A 24,025-nucleotide genomic window follows, 5' to 3' on the forward strand; every position below is an offset into this window, starting at 1 on the left:
ACAGAATCACAGAACGGTTGAGCTTGAAAGGGACCTCTGGAAGTCATCTGGTCTAAACCCCCTGCTCAAGCAGGACCACCTAGAGGCGGTTGCCTGGGACCATGTCCAGATGGCTTTTCAATATCTCCAAGGAGGAGACTCCACAACTTCTCTGGGCAACCTCTGCAAGTGCAGTTTGTTCCAGCCATGAACATAAATGGTCATTCTTGGATGCTGCAAGTCAGAAAGCCCAATTCTACTCTTGGGTGCAGAGGGTCAGCATCTGTTATCTCTAATGGGAACTGCTGTTGGGGAGCTGTTGACAAAGTAGAGTGTCCTCAGTTTCACTCTGGATTACTTTGTGATAACTGAAACAATAGTCTTAGTCCACAAAGTGTTTAAATTGTATTCCTCAGAAAATGTGGATCCAGAAATCCTAAGAAAAACACTTACAGGTCATCTTTTGCAAAGCTGTATGCATATTCTGATGGTCATTTTTAAAAGCACTAACACAAAAGGGCTGCTCATTGGTGTAAAACTTAGGCTGTGTAGGAGCTGTTGCATTTATTACAAGCTGCTTATGCGGTTAGGCTATATCTCTGTGCTCTGCTATATACTGATTTACTTTTTGGGTCAAATCCTGCTGACTTTATTCACATCACTAGCCCTGCTTTTGTTTGCTGAGAGTATACCTGGAAGTATAGAGAGTGAAAGTTGTCCCTCAGAGTTACTCTGCAAGTGATACCCTCAACTAATGGAGGTTGCATCATTTCAAATTAACTTGGAAATCAGATTGCTTTAAATTCATGTAACAGAAAATGAGGAAACACATGAAAGCGCAAAGCCATTAAGGAAACAGTCAGCTGAACACAGGGCTGTGTTGAGTGGTTGCATTTCTGAATCTCAAAAGAACAACTGCGGAAAATACTTCAGCCATCAGCAGTTCCTCATCCTCCTCCAGATGAGACTGCTGATATAATGAGAGGAGGGGCAATGAAGAAGAAAAAAGGGTATGTTTGCACAGAGAAAATTAATCAGCGTTAACATGTGTGCATATAGTTTGTATAATGCTTTTCATCTCCCTGAGGGCTTTGCAAATATATGACCTACAAAGTAGGTAATTGATAGTTGCTGCTTTTTTTCAGGCAGGAAAACTGAGGCAGAAGGATTAAATGATTTCACCAGAGCAAGTCTGTGTCAGAGTCCCTGGGTCTCATACTTTGCTCAGTCCTTATGAGTCCAGTCTCATACTTACTCATGTCCTGTTTTGCAACATTTGGTTTTTGCTCTTACCCCAGGCTGGCCGGCAGCTGGCATGAAAAGGGAAGGCCAGCCCTGGCAGTCTGTGGGAGAGGGGCAGTTTCCAGCCAAAGGATCTGGCGAGAGCTGGGCTCTTGGCTCTGAGTTACAAGAAATGAGCTTTCTTACATTGTCTGGGTGCAAAATGACATGAGTGGTGAGGGGCACTTCTGTGAACGTTCATGACTATGGCATAACAAAAATAATGAGGTGGGGGGGGTTCCTCCCTCCCCCCCCTTTGGGAACGTGGCAGTTTAATAATGATGGCTTTAGGAAGGGCTCGTGTTCTTTATTTAGAACAGCCTTTGGCAGTTTTCTTGTTGCGTCTTGAAAAGGGCTTTTCCTATCTTTTGCCGTTCCTTCTCTAAAACACAGTTAGCAAGTCAGAGGTTGTCGTTCAGCTTTATTTAGACCAAAGTCCTGAATAGGATGGAGACAGCTCAGTGATCTATGTTTTTGGGCTTATGCTGGAAGGTGCTTTTCTATCTCTGTTTCAAGTAATAGCCTTTTATTAATATTCGTGGGTGTGAGAGTTGCGTATGTGTGTCACAGCCTGAAGCCCTAATTCAGTGTTGCTCAGTAGTTACCTGGGCAAGATGTCAAGCATTTTCTTTTCAATAAAAGTTAAGTAAGGACCCAAGGATTTGTGTAAAAGATGTTGTAAATAGAAAGGAACAAGGAATAAGCCTTTTGCTCAATGTCTAATTACATGGCTGGGACTTGCCTTCTGGGGATTGATGGGTATTTGGAACAATTCCTCTTCTGTCTGCAGCCATGCCTCGGGGGAGAGGGATATAAGCTAAGTCAAAATGGTTGAATGTTTTCTTTAGCAAAGAAGAAATATCTGGAGAAACTATTTCTTGTATTTAGTTTTCATTTGAGAGTTACAAGCACTTGTTTGTTTAAATTGGGACTTTTTAATAATAGTATTACTTTAGCCTGAAAAATTTTATAGGAAAACAATTTATTGTCTTTCAACTTTTGATTTTGTTGTTCTCTTATCCTTAAGAGGGGGAAACTTATTTTCAGGAGGGCTAAGGGTGTGAAAACACGTATCTTGGGAGTGGTGGACAGGATACAACTCTATAGACCACAGTTTTCCAAAGAGGCATCACAATAAATAGCTGGATAAGTGAAAGACTTAAACCACTGGGGGTTTTTCCCTCTTCAAAATGTGCACATAATTATGCTTACTGCGTATCTGCTAATGCTGCTCAGAACACCATAGTCAGCCTAATTGTTTGAAAATCCAGAACAACTATGTGCATCCAGTTACTCTGAGCCGTGAGCTCTCCCTCTGTGTTGCCCTTCACCATGCAGTAACTGGAGAGGCAATGCAAACTCGTGGGTCATCCAGGAGCTCCCTCCCTACTGACGTACCAGCAGCGCTGATGGGTTGCTCTTGCCTCATGGGATCGGACCTTTCCTACCAGAGCAGTTTCTACATTTTCCTCATCTTTTACTACTACCCTGATAGCAGTGGCTCCTGGCTGGGCTGCTGTATCGTAGCTGGACAACTTAAGCTGTTTTCACAACCTCATATGAACCAACAAATCAACCAAAACTTTGCTACATGGCTTATTTCCAATTTGCTGAAACCAATAGGCAATCCAGTGGTACCTGCACCGTTTTTATGGCAACTCATTCGTGGTGGATATTGCAATGAGTGGATTGCAGAGTGCACAGTTACTCTTTCCCAGCACAGGCTGGAATGACAAGTTGCTGTCATTTTTTTCACCGGCTCCTCACTATATCAAGCGTTGATCTTGCAACCCTAATTGTCAATACTAGAAGATGAGATCACTGCTATATACAGGATGGCTTCAGGAAAGCCAGCATCCAGAAAAAAGCACGCATGTATTTTTCACGAACTTAACACATCATGTTAAAGCTTTCCCCGTGCCATAGCAAAGCAGGGACCATATGAATTTTTGCCTTTGCATAGAGCATATTTTTGATTCTTTGTGCTAATACATTTGTTCCAATTGGTGTAATTCCATACATTATTAACTTTCGTAATTGGAAAAAAGAACCTGGTAGGCAGTGGAATCATCAGTAGTTTTTATGAACCTGAATATCCCTGAGCAGAAGTCCCCTTTGCTTATGAGGCAGCCGCTTGAGGATGGGACTTACTGGTGTTTCTCTTTCCTGGGAGCATGTCATGCTCTCCACATTATCTTCATTTTCTTAAAGACTAGGTGTGTAATGGGGTGATGGTGTTTTTTCAGTTTCCTTTGCCACCTCTTTCTTTAACGCTATTTGAAGCTACAAGTTCACCGGGAGCTAAATTCCTGTTTACCTCTTCAGAATTCCTTCAGTATTAGATCAGATCCTGTAAGGATCATCTGATTTACAGAAGCAGCTTCTCTTTTCAGTTGGAGTCAAACTCTGACCCCAGCAAAGTCAGCAGTGAAAGTCTCATTGACTCCATGGAGCCAGTTTATCTGCTCCCCGATCTCAATTCAGCAACATAATTAAGCTTTTTGCTTGCTTTCAAGTTAAATCCACAATTCATTTGGGATTCGGATATGGAATCCAAGTTACACCTGTTCCATTTACTTAAAAACCCCATGATTTCAATGCCTTACTCTATTGCTGCTGTTCTTGCGAGAGCCATGGAGCAGCCAAAGTTCAGAAGGAGCGAACTGGATTATATTCCCTGTAATTCAGCCATGGACTTGAGGGGACTGGGAGGGCATTTATGTGATGGCAGTGGGCCAGACCCCAGCCTGCTCCCTCTTTACCATGAGGGGTGCCTGTCCCTGCTCCAGGGCATCAATTTGAGCAGCAGTCTGCAAAATGGCTCATGGCTGGAGGCGAGGAGGTTGGGACCTCAGCTGAGGCAAGCGACTCTAGTTCTGCTTCCCCGTCTATTAAATAGGGATAATAACTCCACTCTGCCCTTCGGAAGCAGGCAGAGAGAGTTCTCATTAATTAGTGAGAATTAACTGCTTGTAGAAAGGCTAAATGCTGCAAGCAGCTACCTTTCAGATGCATATCCAAACTTAAGCTCCTAGCTTTTGAAGGCTTGCCCACCCCTATTAAGCATTTGAAGGAGAAATCAAAGCAGCCATACTCTGTTAATACAGGCAAAAAATGCTGAGATGCTAGTGCCATATATTTTGGCAAAAGGCAGTAAAGACGTAGGAATAAAAGCTGAAATGATTCTGCAAAGCTGAAAAAGATTAGCTCATGGCGCATTTGGTCTAGACTGCAGTCTTGCGTTATTTTAACTAAATTTAAAACATGCTTTTGAGAAACATGTTACGTTTTGGCCGTGTACAATTGATTCAGGAAAAAGCTAAATTTGTGTGGAGTATGAGCCTTAATGGCTAAACTGGAAAGATTTTTGGTTTTGTTGTGATATATTAGGTTAAAGGAAAACCTTCAAATGCATTTATTCTTCTCTTGAAAATAATACAGATATATAAGACACTGCTTTTCAAAAGTAGTAATAAATTAAGTTAATGTCATCTTGTGGAAATAATCTACTTGGTCATGTTGATTAGAAGAGGAATTCTTGTTTACAAGGGAATGTGGTGCCCTTAAGAAGATGCCTTGTGAAATTTAATAGAAAATAGTTTCTTACATGAAGTTTTTGGAGACTTGTGATGGAATTGAATGGGAAATTATGTCCCTGCTATAGAATTCCAGAAGTTATTACAGTATTTTAATTAAAACTGTCGCATATGGACCCTTCTACGGTAATGTATATGAGATTTAGGGAACTTTCTGTGGAATCCCAATGGATGGAGTTATATCAGATTTTTCATTTATGAAATGTTTTCTTTCCATAATACATATAGTAATCGAAAGCCTGAAAAGTTTCTGTATTACCTGTAAATTTTTCAGATAGGAATCTGTTGGAAGTGAAATCTTGGACTCAGTCACTCTAATGAAGTGAATTTGTTTATCACGTGACTTATTGGAAGGAAGGAGAGGGAAATGTGTCCAAATGTTAAATAGCCATTCAAAGGTTAGCAAAATCATTCATTTTTAGCCCATATTTTCTCTCTAATAAGGAAAATAAGAGTTCCTGCATTTTCTCTAATTACATCATGTTCTGACTAGAGGACCACATTGCTAGTGGAGGTAAATCATTTTGATGACTTGGCCGATCATGTCTAAGTGTCTTTAATATAGGCCTGCATAGCTTTTAATTTAGAGCCAAGGACAAAGTCTAACACTAACTCATAAGGTACCTTTCCAAATTAGATGTATTCTGCCAGTGTTTATGGTTCTCTATGTCTTTGTATTATGACTTGCAGACCTTATTCCAGGAAAAGGCCTCTTAATTCTGGTGAAAATTTGACATTCTATTCAGCAGACTCAGTAGTAAGTTAAGTACGCTGCCAGTTACTTGGTTGTCACACTGATACTTCTGAGCAGTGAGGCTTGTTTTTTTCCAATGGGATTTATTTTGTATGCTATTATACCTTGATGGTGGTCCTGAAGTCTTTTAAAACCGCTAGTAACCAAGAAAAAAAAGAGAGATTAATTCCATGTCATCATTACTGGGAGATAGGCAATTTAAACAATGCTTTGTCCTCAAAACTCAGTGCCAGTGAAGAAGCAGAGATGCATAATGAATGCTGCTGGTTGGCTGCGTGTGACAGAGACACATCCCGCATCCTCCTTGCCTTTGGACATTTAGTCCAAAAACATGACTATTCCAACAGGTTTTTCCCTTGTAGTCCCGACTGGTTGAGAAAGTTTTGATAAAACATTTTCCCATGGAAAATACGACTTTTTAGTTAACCCAAAACTTTTTTCCAAGGTGTGCTGACTACAGTGAAACTTTAGATAAAAAGGTTGGAAAAAAAAGACTTCTCCGACCCAAAATGGAGTTTACAGTCAAAAGGACATGGACAACAGAAATGGACAGTTTGATGGATGTGGCCCAGAATTGCCTCTTTGGGGCTGGGGGGGGTGTGTGTGTGTGTGTGCTCATCTGAGAGTTGGGACATCAAGGTCTATCTGCCACACACTGCCAGCATTTTTCCAGGATCGTTAGAGTTGGATCTACACCCTGCTGGATCACTCGGTGGTGGCAGTTTGATCCAGACCTGATCTAGACCCACACTTGCACTCATGTCAAATTAGCCAGCCTGTAACTTGCTGAATTTAGGCTAGCCTTGTACCAGCTGCAAGCGGAAATCTTGATCCAGCAGTAAGCTTGGCAGTACAAAGTAAAGTTCTCAAAATTTCTGGAATACATTTGGACCAGTGGAGTATGGTTATTCTAGATCGGCACTTGGGCTTTGATGGCTGGGGAATTTTGGGGACCCCAAACTTGGACCGCTACAAGTGCACTCACTCACTGCATCCCCAGCTCTCAGGCTGATCTGGCACAGCAGTTTGAATCCGAGTGATCCAGGTCACAGGGAGTGCCCTGACTTCTGAGTTTCTGGCTGTTCTGGGTGACCTGGGTGCAAACTAACATGCACATACAAATACAGCATTTTTCCATATGAAAAACATTTTCAAAAGTCCAGATTTTTATCCTGGCCCAAAACAGCTCCAGACTTGGAAAACTTGATGTTTTTCATAAAACAGCATCTTTGGTACCTTGCCAGCACTGCTCATCGCTGGAGCTCCGTGCCTGAGAGTGCTTTTTGGGGCAGAAAGAGCCACCCTGGCCATGCTTGGTTTTGCCAGCGCTCCCTTCCACATCCGACTGCTGCGTAGTGAGGCAGGAGCAGCCCACATGGCATGCCAAGTGTGCTTTTGGCAATGAATTACTCCCCGTTAGAGAAGTGTGGGCAGAGCCGATGAGTTTAACAGGGATGAACTGCCTTTTCCCCCTGCAGCCCTGCCTGCAAGCTGCATTTCAGCTGACTTGGGCTCTTCCTCTCAGTTTGTTTCCTCCGCTCAGGCTGCAGAGCTCGAGCGACTTGGACTGGAAGCATGAAAAGCATGTCATGCCAGGTAACATATGTGTGGGACTGAGGCTAGGAAGCTTGTGGGGAACTATAAAACTGAGAGAATCAAATGTTTGTGTTCAGAATTTGGACCTGGCAGCAGACACTTTCTCAAGTCTCTTTCAGTCTTTCTCAAGGCTGCGCTCCCCGCTCTCTGAAGGGCAGCAGCAGAGTGTGCACTTAAGTCATGCACGCAAGGGTTAAACTTGCTTCAGAACAGCTTGAAAGTGAGGGTTAGTTTTTATGGAGGGAAAGGGAGTCATCTTAAATAAGTGCTGGAAATCAAGAAGGAGGTTTGCAGCCCAGAAAGAGCCTCCGGGGTGAAATGTCAAAGCCAAGTGCATTTTCTGGTCTCAGTATAGTTTTGAGATAATCCCTTTTGTTGCATTAGGAGCCCCTGAACAGAGCAGTATTTCTTCCATGCTTTGACAGGCTGCTTATAGGCAACTCTTTTCCGAACTGATATGTATGTATATATGCACCTGGATTCTTATCTAGGCTGAGCTCTGAAATCTGGAGTAACTGCTTTGATAAAATCAGTGGATTTACTTCAAGTTTACATGGGTGTAGTTGAGATGAAATCAGTTTAAAAGAAAAAACCCAACAACTACTTCACAAGATTTGACATCCCCAAAATAACCATTAATAAGTGCGAGGAAGGCATCTTTTCTGCATAGGCTCTCCAACCCTTTTTAACTCCTGAGCTTACAGCCCTACCTGGGTGAATTAGAAAAGGCTGGGGCTGCAGCGCTGGTGTCCGGGCAGGTTCCCTCTGCGTGCTGCCTCTGAACTGCAGCCCTCAGCCTGCTCTGCCCACACGCTCCTCCGTGGAGTGGAAACCCGTGCCGTGCAAAGTCACAACTCAGAAAATACAGTAAGAGGTGTGACTAGAACATGTCTCGGTTTTCAGGAGCTTTCTGCAGCAGTAGGTCTCCAAGCAGTTTCTGGAGGAGGTAAGGTGGTTTCCGATGCAGGCAGATTGCTGTAGCAGAATGTCCTGATAATCTTGGGCTGCGGCAGTAACCACATGTGTCTTTGATTAGATGCTATTGCCAAGAACCAAATGCAGTGAAGCTGTTCCTGACTTTTACTAAAAAGTGAGAAACCTGATCTGTAGAGGGAGAGAGGAGCTGTGTGTAAGCGTCATCAGTAACAGCCTCACCTTGGGAAAGGAGCCATAATGGCCAAAGAAAAGGTTGAATTTTTGATCTAATTACCCAAGAAGTGTTTTCAAATATTAAGTATCCGCTGTTTTGGCTCTTGTTTTAATCGGGCAATACACGTAGCGCGCCGTGGGAAATGAGGTCTGTGTGCCACCTCGTTCCCATCTGCTTGTGCCTCCTCTCACTTCGCTTCCTTGCAGGTGGAATGATATTAACAAACCATGGAAATTATAGACAAAAATCTGTCATTGCACAGCTCCCTGCATGCGATCTGCCAGAAACACATGGCAATGGCACAGAGGGTTTGCCTGCTGGGTGCAGTCCTGCCCTTGCTGCAATTCAGGACGTGCCCAAGGTACCACTTTAGTACCGCAGGAGTCTGAAATGCGAGGAATCATGAAACAATTGGCCTGTTGGTCCATTTGCCAAGCTCTTCTGCAGCATCATTGAATTTCTGAAGCCACAGGTTCTCCCGTAGTAAGTGTGCTCATTGTAAGCTCACGGAAAAACTATTACCATGTTAACCTGTCAGGCTGTTCCTCAGGTCCTGCTTCGCATCTGACCCTGGGGACCAAGCTGGCACAGACTTTTCACAGTGGGGAACAGTTGCTTTAGCAGGCTGTTGCTTATCCTACAGAAGGGAAAAAAAAAGAAAAAGCTCAGCAGTTTCAAGTAATCCAGTGGAAAATGGACTTTAAAAAATAATAGTGGGTTGGGGATTTTGCTTGTTTCCCATTGTTTTGTTTTTGCTACAAAGTATTTCAGAAAAGTGCTTGCATGATAAGAGGATGACAACACCAAAGGAAAAGCCCTTCAGGAGAAATGGTCCCCTCCCTAGGAAATTGCTAGAGTTAACAAAAAACCCAAACAAACGCCAAACCCACAACCCTTCAGCCTCGATACATATGCAGATAGCTATGGAGATGTCTGGAATGTAGTACTTAAGAGGAATTTTTTCAAGTGGCAAATAGGTCCTTGATGAAAGGTCCTTTTGAGACATTTCTTCTTTTTTTTTCTGTAAATGTGCATGAGTAAAATTTCCTGGCAAACCAGTGCTAACGTTTGATATGCAGTCGAGTCCCCCCATCACTCTGAGAAAAAAAGCTAATGTATTTGAAGTGTTCTCTGTGTTTGCAGGTGATGGCAGGGTTTTGGCAGAGTTAACCACAAAGGAAGTGTCTTAGAGTCACCAGGCAAGTTACTTGAATTAGATAAGTGCAGTCTCACCTGTATGGGCTCTTCCCACCACTGCACTGCTGCCCAGGCTGCTGCCGACTCGCTAAAACTTCAGATGGCGTATCTGAAGCCTCATGAGGTTGGAAGAAGGGAAATGGGATGAACTTGCTGCCACGGGTGAAGCACTGGGGGGGGGGCTCTCCAGGTCCAGCAACTGTGGGGGCATGTTGCTGCTGCAGCAATTCCGTCTTAGCAAGCTCGGTGCTTTACTGGTGCAAAATTTCATGGTCTCTGTACTAAAGCTAATTTCTGTACTGGGATTGTTGAATCTAGTGTGAAACAAGTGTGTTGTAGGGTATGAGGGACTATGTGTTTTTGGGACCAGGAAACAATAGAATCATAGTAATATAATTGTGGTTTTTTGACAGATACATTGGTGTGGATACAGTTTTGTTTTGGTTTTTTTAGAGCAGACTATGGGATCTGGAGGAGGGGTCTAGATTTGCCCTGATTTCACCATAATTATCTGGCCTTAACGTAGAAATGCAAAGAGATATGCAAAAATTACTAAGGATAATAGCTTTGGGGATGTTGCAGGGAGTTGTTTTGCAAACAATTTATGGCATGAAATCACAAACGTACATAACGTACATGCTTTCCTGGCAGCAAAGGACATGTGAGGGCTTTCTGTAGTTCTGGGAGTCCTTGGCCCGCAAAAGACCTGCAGCTGGGAATGTAACATCCACCTTCGGCCAGGGGATGGGCTTGCAATAACTGTGTCATCAAAAAAGCCATGCAAAAAGATGCGGTCCCTGACAAGACAATGCGGGCATGTCCTCCCCACCCTTTCCTTGATGATCTGTGGCAGGAAATTGTCTGAAGTTTTAAGCCGAACTTACCAGGTTCTGAAAATAAAAGTATTAATCTACTTCATGCTTTCTGATCCTTTTCCTTCTTTTCCTTTCTTTTGGGTTCCCGTGCACTTTATAGCGCAGGTACAATTGACTGTAGGCTAGTTAGGCTATAATTGTGGCACAACTAGAATTCAGTCCTAATTGTTGTCACAATTATCTCTATGTTATTAAAGTGTAAATCATGCTTCAACCCTGCCCTCTTTAACATCACTCCTTTAACCTTACCCTTAGCAGCTTTGGGGTTTGGGATTCTGGTACGTTAGCTACATGGTCCCCTTCCAGCAGCCATTTGGGAACCCATTCCCCTCTGTATTCACACTTACTGCTGAATCCTGTAGTCTTTGCTGCCTTCGAGTGTGGATGTAGAGCCTGCCCTTGAGTGAGTTACCTGTTTATCTCTCAGGGAGTCCTGTGGGCTTTTCAGCAACATACCTTGGTTTCCATTGCGTACTCCCCTGTGTTGTGGGTAGCGCCCTGGACTGCAGCTTCGTTGCCTTGTTTGCCAGTCCCCTGTTAGCAGAGCAAATCACTTGGTTGCCATGTTTCAGGTTCCTGTTCTGTAAGAGGAAAATTGCAGCAGACCGCCCTTACAGGGTGCTTTGGGAGCCCCTGATGGAAAGTGCCACGTGGAGGTGGACGCTGCTACGTACCTGCAGTGTCATTGCTACTGCAGCTGGGATGGGAGATGCAGTCTGAGATGAACCCTTACTCCTCTGTAGCACGCAGCATCTCTCTGTAACTACTGTGGCAATGCACTGCAGATGTTTGAGAATAACCCCCAGAAGCAGCACCTTTCCGGGGGCTGTGTAAGCTGTAATGTGGTGCTGGCTGTGCCCCGGACAAGCAGACTGAGTGCTGCTGCTAAAGCAGAAATTCTCAACAGCTTGGGGAAGGGTTTGACATAAATACCAAGACGTCAATACGTTTGCATTTTTTGTTTTCTGGACACATTCACGATTCTGTTAGAAAAGGCTTGTTCTTGAAAATGGAAAGGTGTAGGGAAATTCCTTTGAAAATAGCCTTGTGCTAAAGCAATTAAATAATGTTTATGTCAGATAATTAATTCCAAGAGAAGGATGAAACTGCTGAACGGCAAAATAACAGAGAGAAAACCATCTGCAGGTTTTTGAGGCATTTCTTATTGGAAAGGGAGGGCTTATTACTGAGATTAGCTTTTCAGAGGTTTTAAAGCAGGGTTCAATAGCTATAAAGGCTGGATTGTTTGGCACCAGCATCTCGGTTTGTAGCTCTAAATGCAGTTAATGTAGGTACAATAAACAGATGTGTGCAAAAGAATTAATGGAAAAAAGCAGTGCAAGTGCCATAGGAAATGGGTTGCAGCAAAATGCAAGGATAGTTAAGTGAAAACAAAAATTGATACCTACTTCTGAAAAACGGGAGAACTCTAAAACAACGATGAAGAAGTTTTGAACGATCACTAGATCTGATGTTGTCTCTGGATTTGCCCCCTATGCTTATACCTCTCTCAGTGTCCTATACAGCACCTGTACTGTGCCAGAGACAGCACCACTGCCTGGTGCTGATCAGTACGTACGACAGAGGCACTTTTTTCCTCAGGAAAAGCAAGAATTATTGTCCCTCTCCATCCTTAGGAAGCCCAGGCAATAGCAATGTGCCCAGCCCTCCAAGAGGGCACAGAAACTGTGCTGAGAGGCACGCTCACAGCTCCTTGAAGATGAGACATCCTTCTTTTTCTGATTTCCAGACTGACTTTTGCCACATCGCATGCTTGCTTGCAAGGTCACCTCTGACAGGGGAATTGTGTTCTTAGCTTTTGTTACCTTGTAGCAGTCTCACGGGAAGTAGCTTGGACTCTTGATACAGGCCAGGAAAGCCTGTAGATCTGGGGCTGGAGTGTGGGCAGGTGCGATGAGCTCTCTGCCTGCAGCCTGCCTGCATTCCAGTGTGGGATTCAGCTGGGATTCAAGGTGTGCCAGTGTCTCAAGAGGGCTGCTCTTTTGTCCCCGTGTATGGGTGGTCCCCAGGTGTTATTCCAGATCCTTCTGTTCCCTTTTTTCTTCAGGGGGAGCTGGCTGGACTAAGATAGCTTTTAAGTCTAAAACTAAATCAGGTGCTAAGTAACTGCATAAGAGAGTTATAGATAAGCTAATGAAATTCCTCAGGCAATAGGAATTGAAATTCCTTTCTAAAAATGCTAAGCAGAATTAGCACATACTAAGTACAGCAACCGAAAGCACTCAATTTCCAACTCAGAGGGGCATCATTGGACGAATTAACATAATACTTGAATTAAGGTAAATAATTACTGAATTGATTTGAAGTTATACGGGAATAAGACTTCAGTTCAAAACGCGTTTCGCTTCAGAGAAAATGCCACAGTAGTTATGCATGGAGAGCCATGAAAGTGCTGGGAAGCTGGGCGCTGGAGAAGACCCTGTGTGGTTTCATGGAAGGGCAACGAGGAAGCTCTGCTAACACATCTCAGCTGTTCTGGACCAGGCGCTAGAAGGGATGGGACGGCCCTGATGTAGACGTGCAAGACCCAGGCAGGGAATCCTGCCTTTGGACGTGGCCTCTGCCGCCTGCTCCTGCTGCAGTGTTGGCTACAACACTCACTCTCCCGCCTCAGCTTCACAATTTGTAAACTGGAATTAATAGCGGCCACCACTGGGGTTGTTTAGAGACTTCCCTGTGTTAAAATGCTTTTCGTTTCCACGCTGCTCCAGTAGTGCTCAGTATTACTGTTATTACATGATGCTTTCTTAGCTTGCTGTTCAGAAAAGCAGCTGCCTTCCGTGGGCTGGTGTAAGCTACCGTTATGCTGGGTGGTATTATGTACGCTACTGTATTTCTGGCGTCTGGGTCTATCATTTAAATTAATATGGAAATTGTGTAGTGAATTGAGGAAAACCGCTGTTGAATTGGAGTTTGTTAGCCTGGAAAATATAATTAGTCCAAAAACCCCTGTAATTGTGTAATAAATGCAATACTGAATGGCCTTGCATATAAACCAGAGTGCTTTTGGTACCTTTTCCTTTTTTTCTTTTTTTCCAGTATGGGGTACTGCATCCTTTTTGTCCACGGTCTGAAAAAGCTGTCTACGTGGTTAAATAAGTGGAGGATTACTGTTCTGACCCTCTTTGCTTTGCTGCTGCTGCTCTTCTCGTGGAAGACTGTGAAACAGAACGAAATCTGGCTGTCACGAGAATCCCTTTTCAGGTATGAGTGATCATGGGAGAATACTGGCATTTTGGTATTGTTTAAAATAAGTTGGCTACAAGGAATAATTTTCTTTAGCACGAGTTCTGCTATTGATGCACTGCTGTGATTAACATTTTGATCATTATAAAATAACACCTACGTTCTGTTTTCTGGCAACTGTGCAAAAACTGGTGTCAGCACTTTATATGCTTATGCACAAACCTTGGTTCTGGCGATCGCATTTTTAAGACACACAGTTTTTAAATAACTTCAGTTCTGTAGATTTACCAATAATGTAACACTTTCCTTTTTAAAGACATAGCAAAACTTTGTTGCAACCCTCCAGAACACCATAGTAATGCTATTGAATATATTGAATTTTCTTTAGCGATGTTCTTAATGACAAAAATGAAATGCCACAAAGTGCCAAACTTAATGTACCATATTTCATTTTATTTGATTACTCTTTGCCAAACAGCTCTCTTTACAACCTCATTTATATTTTTTTTTTGCACTGAAACAGACTGTTTCATTTTGCGTTTTGCTAGCAAATGTATTGCATTTGCCTCCAGCTGCTTTCAGCAGTTGTCTAATTGTGAAGTAATTGCAGAAACGCAGGTGATCTGCACATGGGTTGCTTAGCTTTATTTTCTAACTTATTGGCCAGAGCAAAGTTTAATTTACGCAGTACTAAAGAGTATGAAATTATTTTTTTATGTGTACCCTTCGGTCTTCAGGAAACACTATTGAAGTGGTTTGAGCTCTATTAGTGGGATTTTTTCGAAAAAATCTGGAATAGGGATTTCTTCGCTCCGACATGATTCATTGCCCATACCCCTGAAATGCTGTTTGCTGTTCAAACAATAGCAGCCGTGGTGACCAGTATGGGCTCGCGCAGCGATCCCTGTGAAGCATACCTCCAGTCTAAACCCTTCTGGCTAACGGTGGCTGCTTGGATACCATTCCAGGTTGGATGACTCTCTTGTTGAAAGGGGGGTGGGAAGATGGCAATTCCATATGCCGAGTTGCAGGCATCATCTGGTATTGCATTGTGTACAGTTGTGGTTACTTGTGTTTAAGAACGATGAAGTCGAACTGGAGCAGATGACAGAAGGACATCTCCTCCCACTAAGGAGCGTTCTTGGGATGATATGGGGTGCCAGGGGTTCTGCTGCAGAAGAGGAAGCTAAGGTTATGTCTGCTTAGTTGGATGCAGATGGACTTCTGTCCATCCTACCTCTGTTCAGAGCAGGACAGCCATCTAAAAACCAGCTCAAATTCAGAAACCGTGCTGCTGCTTCAATGCAGCACTGAGCTGGAGCTAATACACCTTGCCTCAAGGTAGGGATTTGGTGTTGCCAAGGTTAGTATGCAGGCTTTGGTGGCTTGGGTCGAGCTGGCTTGCTTTTCAGCTTGGGTCTTTTGGGGACAATTCCAGGAGAGAGATCTGCCCTGGGCTTTTGAGGAGAAGGCAAGAACGTAAGTGTGCTCCTGCTGGGTCACCTTGCATCATGGCCTGCCCCTGAGAGCAATCAGCAGCAGATGCCTAGAAAAGCAATGTCAGAACAGGGCCAGCAACAGTGATGCTTCTCTCCAGTCCTTTCCCAGCTTGCAGTAATCTGCAGTTTAAAGACTTCCTGAGTCAGGAGTTGCTTGCTTTTTTTGCTTTTAACAGCCACTGATGGACTTTTCTTCCATTAATGTCTCTGCTTTTTCAAATCTATTTATAGTTTTGGCTTCTGCAGCATCCTGTGCGCTGGGCTCTGTTGTTAAATTATACAGTGTGCAGACTAAGATTTCCCTTCTGTGTGCTGTGAGCCTTCTGCCTGATCAACTTGTTTGGTGTGCTCAATGAGTAGTGAGTAACCATCAGCTCGTCACTTGTCCTCTGCCTTCCATGCCTTTAGCCCCATGCCTTCACCCAAGGCTGTCTCTTTTTCATGCTGGAGTCTGCTGGTTTTGAACTCTCCTCATATGGAAGCTGTTCTGTGTTTCTGATCCTGCTTGTCAGTCTTGGGTGCTTTCAAACTCTAATCTGTCCTTTCGAGGAGACCAGAATCACCTTTCAAGACATATGTGCAGCACAGTAACGTAGGACTGCTTTCTGTTTCTTGTTCTCTTCTCCTACTAATTCCTGATCTTCCACTTGCCTGTCCTAAGCACTGGGTGATATTTTCACAGCACTGTCCACACAAACTCCAAGGTTTCTATTGTGAGTGGAAGTGTCTGATTTATAGACATCAATCTGTGTGCAGATTTATACAGATTTAGAGTGTGTGTGTACACACTCTCTGATAGTTTTGCCTGTACCAGAATAGCATTTCATCTGCCATCTTCTTGCCCAACCTTCAATACTGTGAGATCCTTCTGCAGCTCTTTGTAGTTAGCTTTAATTCCTGGAGTGTGATTCACATTGGTGTCGTCAGCAAACGTGTCACCTCCCTGTTTGCTCCCTTTTCCAGATCCTTTGCAAACAAGTGAAGCAACTCAGATGCCAGTGCATGTCTCTTGGGAACCCTGCTTGCGGTCTTCTTGAGTTGTAAAGACTGTTCACGTACTCGTGCTCTTTGCTTGCTGTCTTTCAGCTAGGCATTGATTCACAAGAGGACCTTCCCTCTTGCTCCATGATGCCTTTAAGAAATTGGAAGTCTTTAGTGAGGGATTTTATCAAAAGCCTTTTTGACCATTCATGTGCACAACACTGATGTATGTGATTCTGACTGACTGGGCTATATTTGGATTTTCATAAAACCTTTCCATAGTTTCAGTACCATGTTACCTGTTGAGTCCATCAAAAAACAACAGATCTGTCCATCTAATTTCTTTCTGCAAAATACAAGGTTAATTCTTCTCTGTTGGATTGTAGTTATCCAGAAGTTTGCTAGAACTAGTCTTTATTATGGTTTACCCCAAATTACCTGGAGTGGAAATCAGATTTGCTGGTCTGTTGCCCCTCAGATCCCTCCCCTGAAGCCAAATGTCATCACGTTCATCACCTCCCATTTCTCTAGTGCTGAGCCTCATTTAAATGATAGGTTACGCACCGCAGCTAATAGCAGCTTCACATTATATCGTTTGGATGCATATTACCAGGCCCAATGGATTTATAACTGTTCTTGGTGTTGATTTGTTTTAAAGCCTCTTTTACTGCCACTTTGGTTTGAGACAGTGCTTTGGACTTGCCCCTGTAAGGAAAGGCTCCCGTGTGGCAACTCCTTCGGTTCCCCTGTAGTGAGCTCTCATGCAGATAATCCATTTAGCTTTTCTGCAGTGGCCTTTTCTTCTTCAAGTACTACTTTTAGACCTACATCATCTATTTGCCTTAGGGGATCTTTGGCAGGTTTCCTATATCTGATGTATTCCATTATAAGCTTTGATGGCTTTAGCAAGTTTTTCCTTAAATCTCTTTTGGTCTGCCTAATTATGGTTTATGTTTAACTTGCTGAAGTTTATACTCTTTTCCCTTTTCCTTCTGTAGCTGTGACATTCACTTTTTAAAGGGTGTTTTTCATTTCTCATAGCCTTCATTACTATACCATTTAACTGTATTGGCCCTTTTGTTGCGCTTTTAAGATCTTTTTGGTAGGTGTTATACATCTCTTGTGAGTCTGTAATGTGGTAGAACTCTTCTTGTTGATGGGAAGGAAATGCAAAAGAAGAATAGTATAGCAAGAAGATAATGTCATGTGAGGAGTGGGAGATCTCTTTGGGGCAGAAGGAGGAGGCTATATATAGGCTGATGAGGAGAGGAGGGGGAAGTGGATGGAGGCATATGCAACAGCAATAAATTAGAAAGGACAGAGCAGGAGGAGGAGATAAGGAACAGCAAAGAAGTATGAGGGAAAATAATAAGGATAAAGGGAGCAAATCTATAGGTATGGGAAAGGAGACGTAAATCAACCTACTTGGTAGTCTCTGTGCGTGCTGAATTTTTTTTTTTTAAGAAGTATGTGCTGAGAGAATCTTTACTCCCATTCCTAGTTCTTCATTCTTCTTTCTCCAGTTGCTGCTTTAATTAATTACTGCTTTTTCCCTCCTCTTACTTTCTTCCCCTTCACTTCCACTTTCCATTCCTCCATTTGCTTGGATGTGTTTCTTCAGGGTTGGTCTGTCTCGATTTCCTTGGCTGAGACCTGTTCTGTTATACATGCTTTCTCTACGCTGGTCCAGGAGACATTTATATACTCAGCATGTTATCAGTTTTGTGCTTGTACCTCATTTTGTCCCGTTCTCAAGGCTTACCCCGCTTTGACATTGTGCGGCAGCACTGTTGCCATCTCTGGGCCATCCTGACTCTCAGTGTCAAGCCCAGGGACCAAGTTTTCTGGATGCAGAAATCCCACCAGGTCCTGGCTGAAAGGAGGGAGGATGGTGCTGTCTGAGGAAATGATGCATCGACACACAGGTGCACAAGCATATGTGCAAGGACTAAATGAGGAGCAAATGAACCACAAGTATAAGAAGTGGCCAAATAGATAGAGATCTAGATATCTGAGCTATGTTATTCCAACAGATCTCTAGAAGCCACAAAAAGTTTATCTTACTGTGTTGGCAGGTGGGCAGGGAGGGCTTATTTGTTAAGTATTTAAGAAACTACCATATAGAACGAATGCACAGGCCAGGAGGTCAGGCTCCAGCTGTGGTCAGTGTTAATGTCTGAAGCCAGGGACAGGGAGGTGAGGGCTGTGGGCTAACCTCTGCATCTGCTGTACCGACCTTTTCAGAGTTTGTCAAGCTGCCATGTTTCCTGTTGCTCCTGGAAAGCATCTGCATGCACTGCCCATGTTTGTGACAGTGCCTGGAAATGCAGTTGTAACCAGCAAAGGAACTGTATAAAAGTGGCACTTTCTTTGTCAGCACTTTTCCCTCCCAAGCCAGGTCTGCTGACTTCAGTAATTTGCAAAAAGCAACCCAGCCCTAAAGGTGGCATTTACTGCTGTGTTATTTTGTTAGTTCTGAAAGCTAGCTCAGCTGAGGAAGCAAGTCCTATTGCATTTTGTGCATCTTCTGTAGAACAGTTTAATATGGCCCAACATTGATATCTGTGAAATCAATACAAGGGTAGGAGGCTAAAGAAAGTGATTGTTTGTGTCATCCAGAGAACAATTTGCTGTAGAGAACCTTTATTGATGGTAATAATCAATGATCTGGATGAGGGGATCGAGTGCACCCTCAGTAAGTTTGCAGACAACACCAAGTTGGGTGGGAGTGTTGATCTGCTTGAGGCTAGGAAGGCTCTACGGAGGGATCTGGACAGGCTGGATTGATGGGCCAAGGCCAATTGTATGAGGTTCAACAAGGCTAAGTGTTGGGTCCTGCACTTGGGTCACAACAACCCCATGCAACGCTACAGGCTTGGGGAAGAGTGGCTGGAAAGCTGCCTGGCTGAAAAGGACCTGGGGGTGTTGGTCAACAGCCAGCTGAACATGAGCCAGCAGTGTGCCCAGGTGGCCAAGAAGGCCAACAGCATCCTGGCTTGTATCAGGAATAGTGTGGCCAGCAGGACTAGGGGAGCGATCATCCCCCTGTACGTGGCACTGGTGAGGCCGCACCTGGAATACTGTGTTCAGTTTTGGGCCCCTCAGTACAAGAAAGACATGGAGGTGCTGGAGAATGTCCAGAGAAGGGCAACGAAGCTGGTGAAGGGTCTGGAGCACAGGCCTTATGAGGAGCGGCTGAGGGAACTGGGGTTGTTTAGCCTGGAGAAGAGGAGGCTGAGGGGAGACCTTATCGCTCTCTACAACTACCTGAAAGGAGGTTGTAGTGAGGTGGGTGTTGGTCTCTTCTCCCAAGTAACTAGTGATAGGACGAGAGGAAATGGCCTCAAGTTGCACTGGGGGGTGGGGGGTGGGGTGGGTTAGACTGGATATTAGGAGAAATTTCTTTACGGAAAGGGTTGTCAAGCACTGGAACAGGCTGCCCGGGGAAGTGGTTGAGTCCCCATCTGTGGAGGTATTTAAAAGCCATGTAGATGTAGCACTTAGGGACATGGTTTAGTGGTGGACTTGGTAGTGTTAGGCTAACAGTTGGACTTTAAGATCTTAAAGGTCTTTTCCAACCTAAAGCATTTTATGATTCTAATGATTCCCAAAGCAGAGGAGACCCCATGGGTCTGCCAGGGCTCCTGCTGAGGCAGGAGTGGCCTAATTTCCATGTAAACTGAGCACTTTTCATACGGAAATCACAGAAAATCAATGAAGCTTCTGCCCTGCACCCAGTCACTTCGCAGAGCAGAACATGCACTTAGGAAAATGACAGAGGGGATCACAGGAGACTTTTCCCAACTGAAGTGGAATTTGGGTAATGCTGGTGTTTGAGGTTGGAAAATACCAGGGTACTTTATTTCTCTGATTTATGGCTAATAGGCTTTTACCTTTCCATGGAGAGGAAGTGTTACGTAAAAGGGTTTGTCTATTGTTTATTTTCCATTTATGTCGCATACTGCTGTCGTAGAAGTCGAAAGGAAAGGAAATCCTCCGGAGAAGTGACGTCCAATCTCAGTGGGCTTGTTTCTGACTGGAGCCGGATCGGTGCCATAGGTTTGCAGAAGGGCATGTGTGTTCTGGGCTGGGGAAAAGGGAAATAGGAGAGTTTGGAAGAGCACGTTGGAAAATTAGATTGAAATTGTGAGAGACTGGGGGCTTGCGGGAAGCAGAAATGGAAAAACATTGTGTTCTGCTTTGTTATTTATACTCCACCCTTTCCTGCTTGGCTTTCATTATGGACGTTATTGTTTCCTCTGTCAATGAGCAAACGGCATTCTCGGCTGCTCAAGAATCAATTAGCAGGAGTGTTTGGCTAAATGCTCTGTGTCCAGCGGTGTGTTTGCGACTACCTTCCGCAGCACAGAGACTCCAAGCAGCCTCAGTCATTGCTATGTGCATTTGCAAAATCAAACACCCCCCTCCCCACCCATGCAAGGAGAATAAATAGGTCAGGGAGTGTGAGCGGGATGATGCAGAAGAGAGCATCGTAAGAACACAAACCGATTTCTGTCCTTCCTATGTCCCCCCCACCCCAGCAGAAGCACGCAGATGAAAGAAGCTTTATTAGTGACGTTTTAATAAATGGGACCAGCAGGATTAATAATAAATTCTACTTAAAGGGAAACAGTCCAGAATTAAAATATTTAAACATATGCATCTTGCTGTTAAAACCATATCCCATTAGAACTGAAGTACTTGTGCATATGTAATGTACTCCTCACCATTAACTCGGTTTGCTCTGTTTCAGCAGGGGCTGTGGCAGAGCCAGCAACTCATTGCACATAGCTCTGAGAGAGCAGCAGTTTTGAGTGCCCGTCCGTGTCTCTGCCTGTAACACTGGTGCTGATGTAATGAAACCCTCTCTGTATAAGAATTAATATTCCAGTAATGCCCAGAGGTTGTAAGTGTGTAGTTAATAGCTCCCAAGGCCAATGGAAATTAACACAGCCATAGCAGTCACACATTACTTGCTGCTGGTGCAGTATATCTTTGTGAAAACTAATATAGAAAATCATTCTCTTAAGAATAGCATCAATTAACTGATTTAATTCAGTGATTAGTCACAAAATGTCTTATTCCTGTAGTGCTCCCAGTAAGTAATTTGGAAATACCTGATGATTAGGAAGCCAAATGCAAGGTGTATTTTTAATTTCAGTAGGCAAACCGTGGCTGTGTTGTGCTGAACTCTGTAAGGCAGCCATGAAGTTTTGGAAGCTCTCACAAGTGGGCATGAGTGATGCTTGATCCCACTGGCTGCAGGTAACCAAAAAGATAGCAGATTTGCCACTACGATTCTTCCGCAATGTTTTACAAATAAATCCCCAACAAAGGGTTTCCACAGCTGTGGGTGCATTCTCCCTACGGGAGAGGGTGTGCACCCCACTGTAGGGGCTGTGTGCGACCCTGTCTCGTCAGGATCAACTTCCATGCCCACCATAGTTAAACAGGAGAGACAGACAAGGCAATCCAACAAGACTTGGGAAATTCTTAATCCCTGCTTTTCCTACCTGAGCTAGGAGTGCCAGAGGTGACAGGGGGAGAAAAGACAGCAGCTGGCAGGGATCTTCTTGTGAGCAAGAAACAGTGCTTTGTCTGCTTTTACATGAAGAGATTCATCCGTCCTTATTTCCCATTACCTTCGAGAGCCCCTATTCATGGGCTGGAAAGGATTCCCCCGTTAAATGGAGTACTGACTTCTCTGGATTCTTGCAGGGGAAGTGTTTCCATGGTGTACGTGCTCCTGTGATTTCTTTCTCTCTTTAACCTTGAAATGGCTTTTCCTCTAGCTGTGCAAGGTGTACCTGTACCTTCCTTTCTGTGCTCTCAATTAAGTAAATAAGCATATGCTTGCTCTTCTCCTTTTGTCTTTGTGCCCTCATTATTAATTCCAAATGTTGAGTCCGCTCTACGTGAGATGAAGGGGAGGGGTGGGGTGGCCATGTGGCCACATGCCCACAGTCATATGTTATAATGTGAGAGCGTACATCTTGCCAGCTAAGGGTGAGAGTCCCGTTAGCCCTCACCTCCCGGCTATACTCTGCTCCGCACTAAGCAGTGCATACGTGCTGGCTGGGTACTCAGAGTATGCTATACGTCCCCTCTAGTGGCTGATGCGTATGGAGAAGGTACCTTCTTTCTGGTACCTCCAGCTGACAGATTTAAATCAAGATTTTCATAAGGTGCTTCGTGACACTCAAGTTTAAGCAGGGAGCCCATTATGGCTATATTATAGAAAGTACTACATACTTTCCCCTCTAAATATTAGTCTTTTTAGGGTCTTTCAATTTAATAACTCAGATTTTGAAATACGGCAGCATCTGGCCACAGGGAGCGTTGCAGTGTTGGTACTAGAGGTGCCCATGGTGCCAGCGGCCAGGACAAGTTGAATTGCTGCCATATATTTATGTCCACCTGGGGCATGTGGTGTGCCAGTGCGTGGGGCAAGCTTGGGGCTGTAACATGAGTTGTGTTGGCACGAGTGCACAGGAGGTGACAAGGCGCTCAAAATCCAAGCAAACTTTTCAGAGAAAGGGACCATGAGAAGAAGGTAGACCTCGGGGAAAGTAGGATAACCTGGCCGCTAACACTGTCCTGCTTCTGTTCCTCTTTGCAGCTCAGGAGTGAAGACCCTGCCCCACAACGCCAAGGTGCACTACAACTACGCCAATTTTCTGAAAGACCAGGGCCGTAACATTGAGGCGATCTACCACTACAAAACTGCTCTCAAGTAAGTCCCTTGAGGACCCGGTGGGGCTCCAGCTGTGCGGTGCAGCCTGCTGTAAGCCCAGCCTTTCCCCGCCGGGCATGGGGCGAATTGCCTGCTCTTCACCCCTGGCTCCCGGGGGCAGCTCAGGTTTCGGAGGCTGGGAAAGTGCCCTGGCTCAGTGTTTGCGTGTCATTAAATGAGGTAGCCTGGCTTCCCTCCAGCACCACGTCTGTGTAAATATGTGTGTGTGTGTGCGCGCACGCACTTCAATATATGAGATAGAAATGTTACCATAGCTACATGTTGAGCAATGAGGTGTCATTTACTCGGGTGAATGTATGCTGGTAAGCAGGAGGTAGTTGTCATAAATGCATTTTCAGGTTCCTGGGCCATTTATCTTAGTAAATTGTTAATGGTGCATGCCTGGAAAATGCCAGTGCTGTAGCCATCTGAAGTACAGTAATAATAATAGTACTTACTACTTGTATTGAGGCTTCTGTCCACAGAGCTTTGCAGGAACACTGAACTAATTGATCCTGAAAATGCTCCCGTGCAGTAACAGGGTAGATTTCATTACTGTGGTTCTGTACAGGGGGAAGCTGAAGCAGGAGGGTGAATTGCCTTGCCCATGATGCATGGTAAATCTGGGCCCAGGGTTGGGCTGTAATATGGGACATCTCCTGTGGTATCTCTGAAGGACCCTCCCGACCACGTGCAGATGGGGTCACTCCCTGCGATCAGCATCCCTCCACTTGCTGTTCCTGCCGGTACTGATACTGCAGCTCATCTGGGGCCTCAGCTGCTCCCTGCTGCCCGGGCAGTGCTCGGTGCAGGAAGCAGGTCACCCCAGTTCCCGAAACCTCTCCCCTTTGGTCCTGGGGGCTTGGGAGAAGGGACAAGCCCCTCAGGGGAATAAGTGCAGGGAAAAGCGGGGGTGGGGGTGGCAAAGGAAAGCAAAAATGGAGGGTGCAGATAATGTCTTTGGGAATAAAAGCATATGTGGGAAGGACAGACAAGGTGAGGAGTGGCTTTGATGGACAGCAAGGGCAGAGCTCAGCTCCATAGGGCAGGTCAGGAGGTGCAAGAAATGTTCTTTCCTGACACATGGTGTGGCAGGAAACTCCAGAAATTACATCTATGTTTTGCCTTCTGGCCAGCTGACAGGGTTATACCAATGGCCCTCCAAGGGCTCCTAACC

General features: G+C 44.5%; 1 protein-coding gene across 1 annotated transcript in view; it reads left to right on the plus strand.

The window, feature by feature from the left end:
- Positions 1-24,025, plus strand: part of TMTC1 (transmembrane O-mannosyltransferase targeting cadherins 1) — a 144,643-nt gene that overhangs the window by 85,933 nt on the left and 34,685 nt on the right. Inside the window, exons 10-11 of the mRNA XM_075727001.1 lie at positions 13,489-13,653; positions 22,735-22,848. Of these exons, the coding sequence (XP_075583116.1) occupies positions 13,489-13,653; positions 22,735-22,848 (279 nt within the window). The remainder of the gene's footprint in view (positions 1-13,488; positions 13,654-22,734; positions 22,849-24,025) is intronic.

The sequence above is a fragment of the Pelecanus crispus genome, chromosome 1 (genome assembly GCF_030463565.1).
Source record: "Pelecanus crispus isolate bPelCri1 chromosome 1, bPelCri1.pri, whole genome shotgun sequence".
In the NCBI taxonomy this organism is placed as follows: Eukaryota; Metazoa; Chordata; class Aves; order Pelecaniformes; family Pelecanidae; genus Pelecanus; species Pelecanus crispus.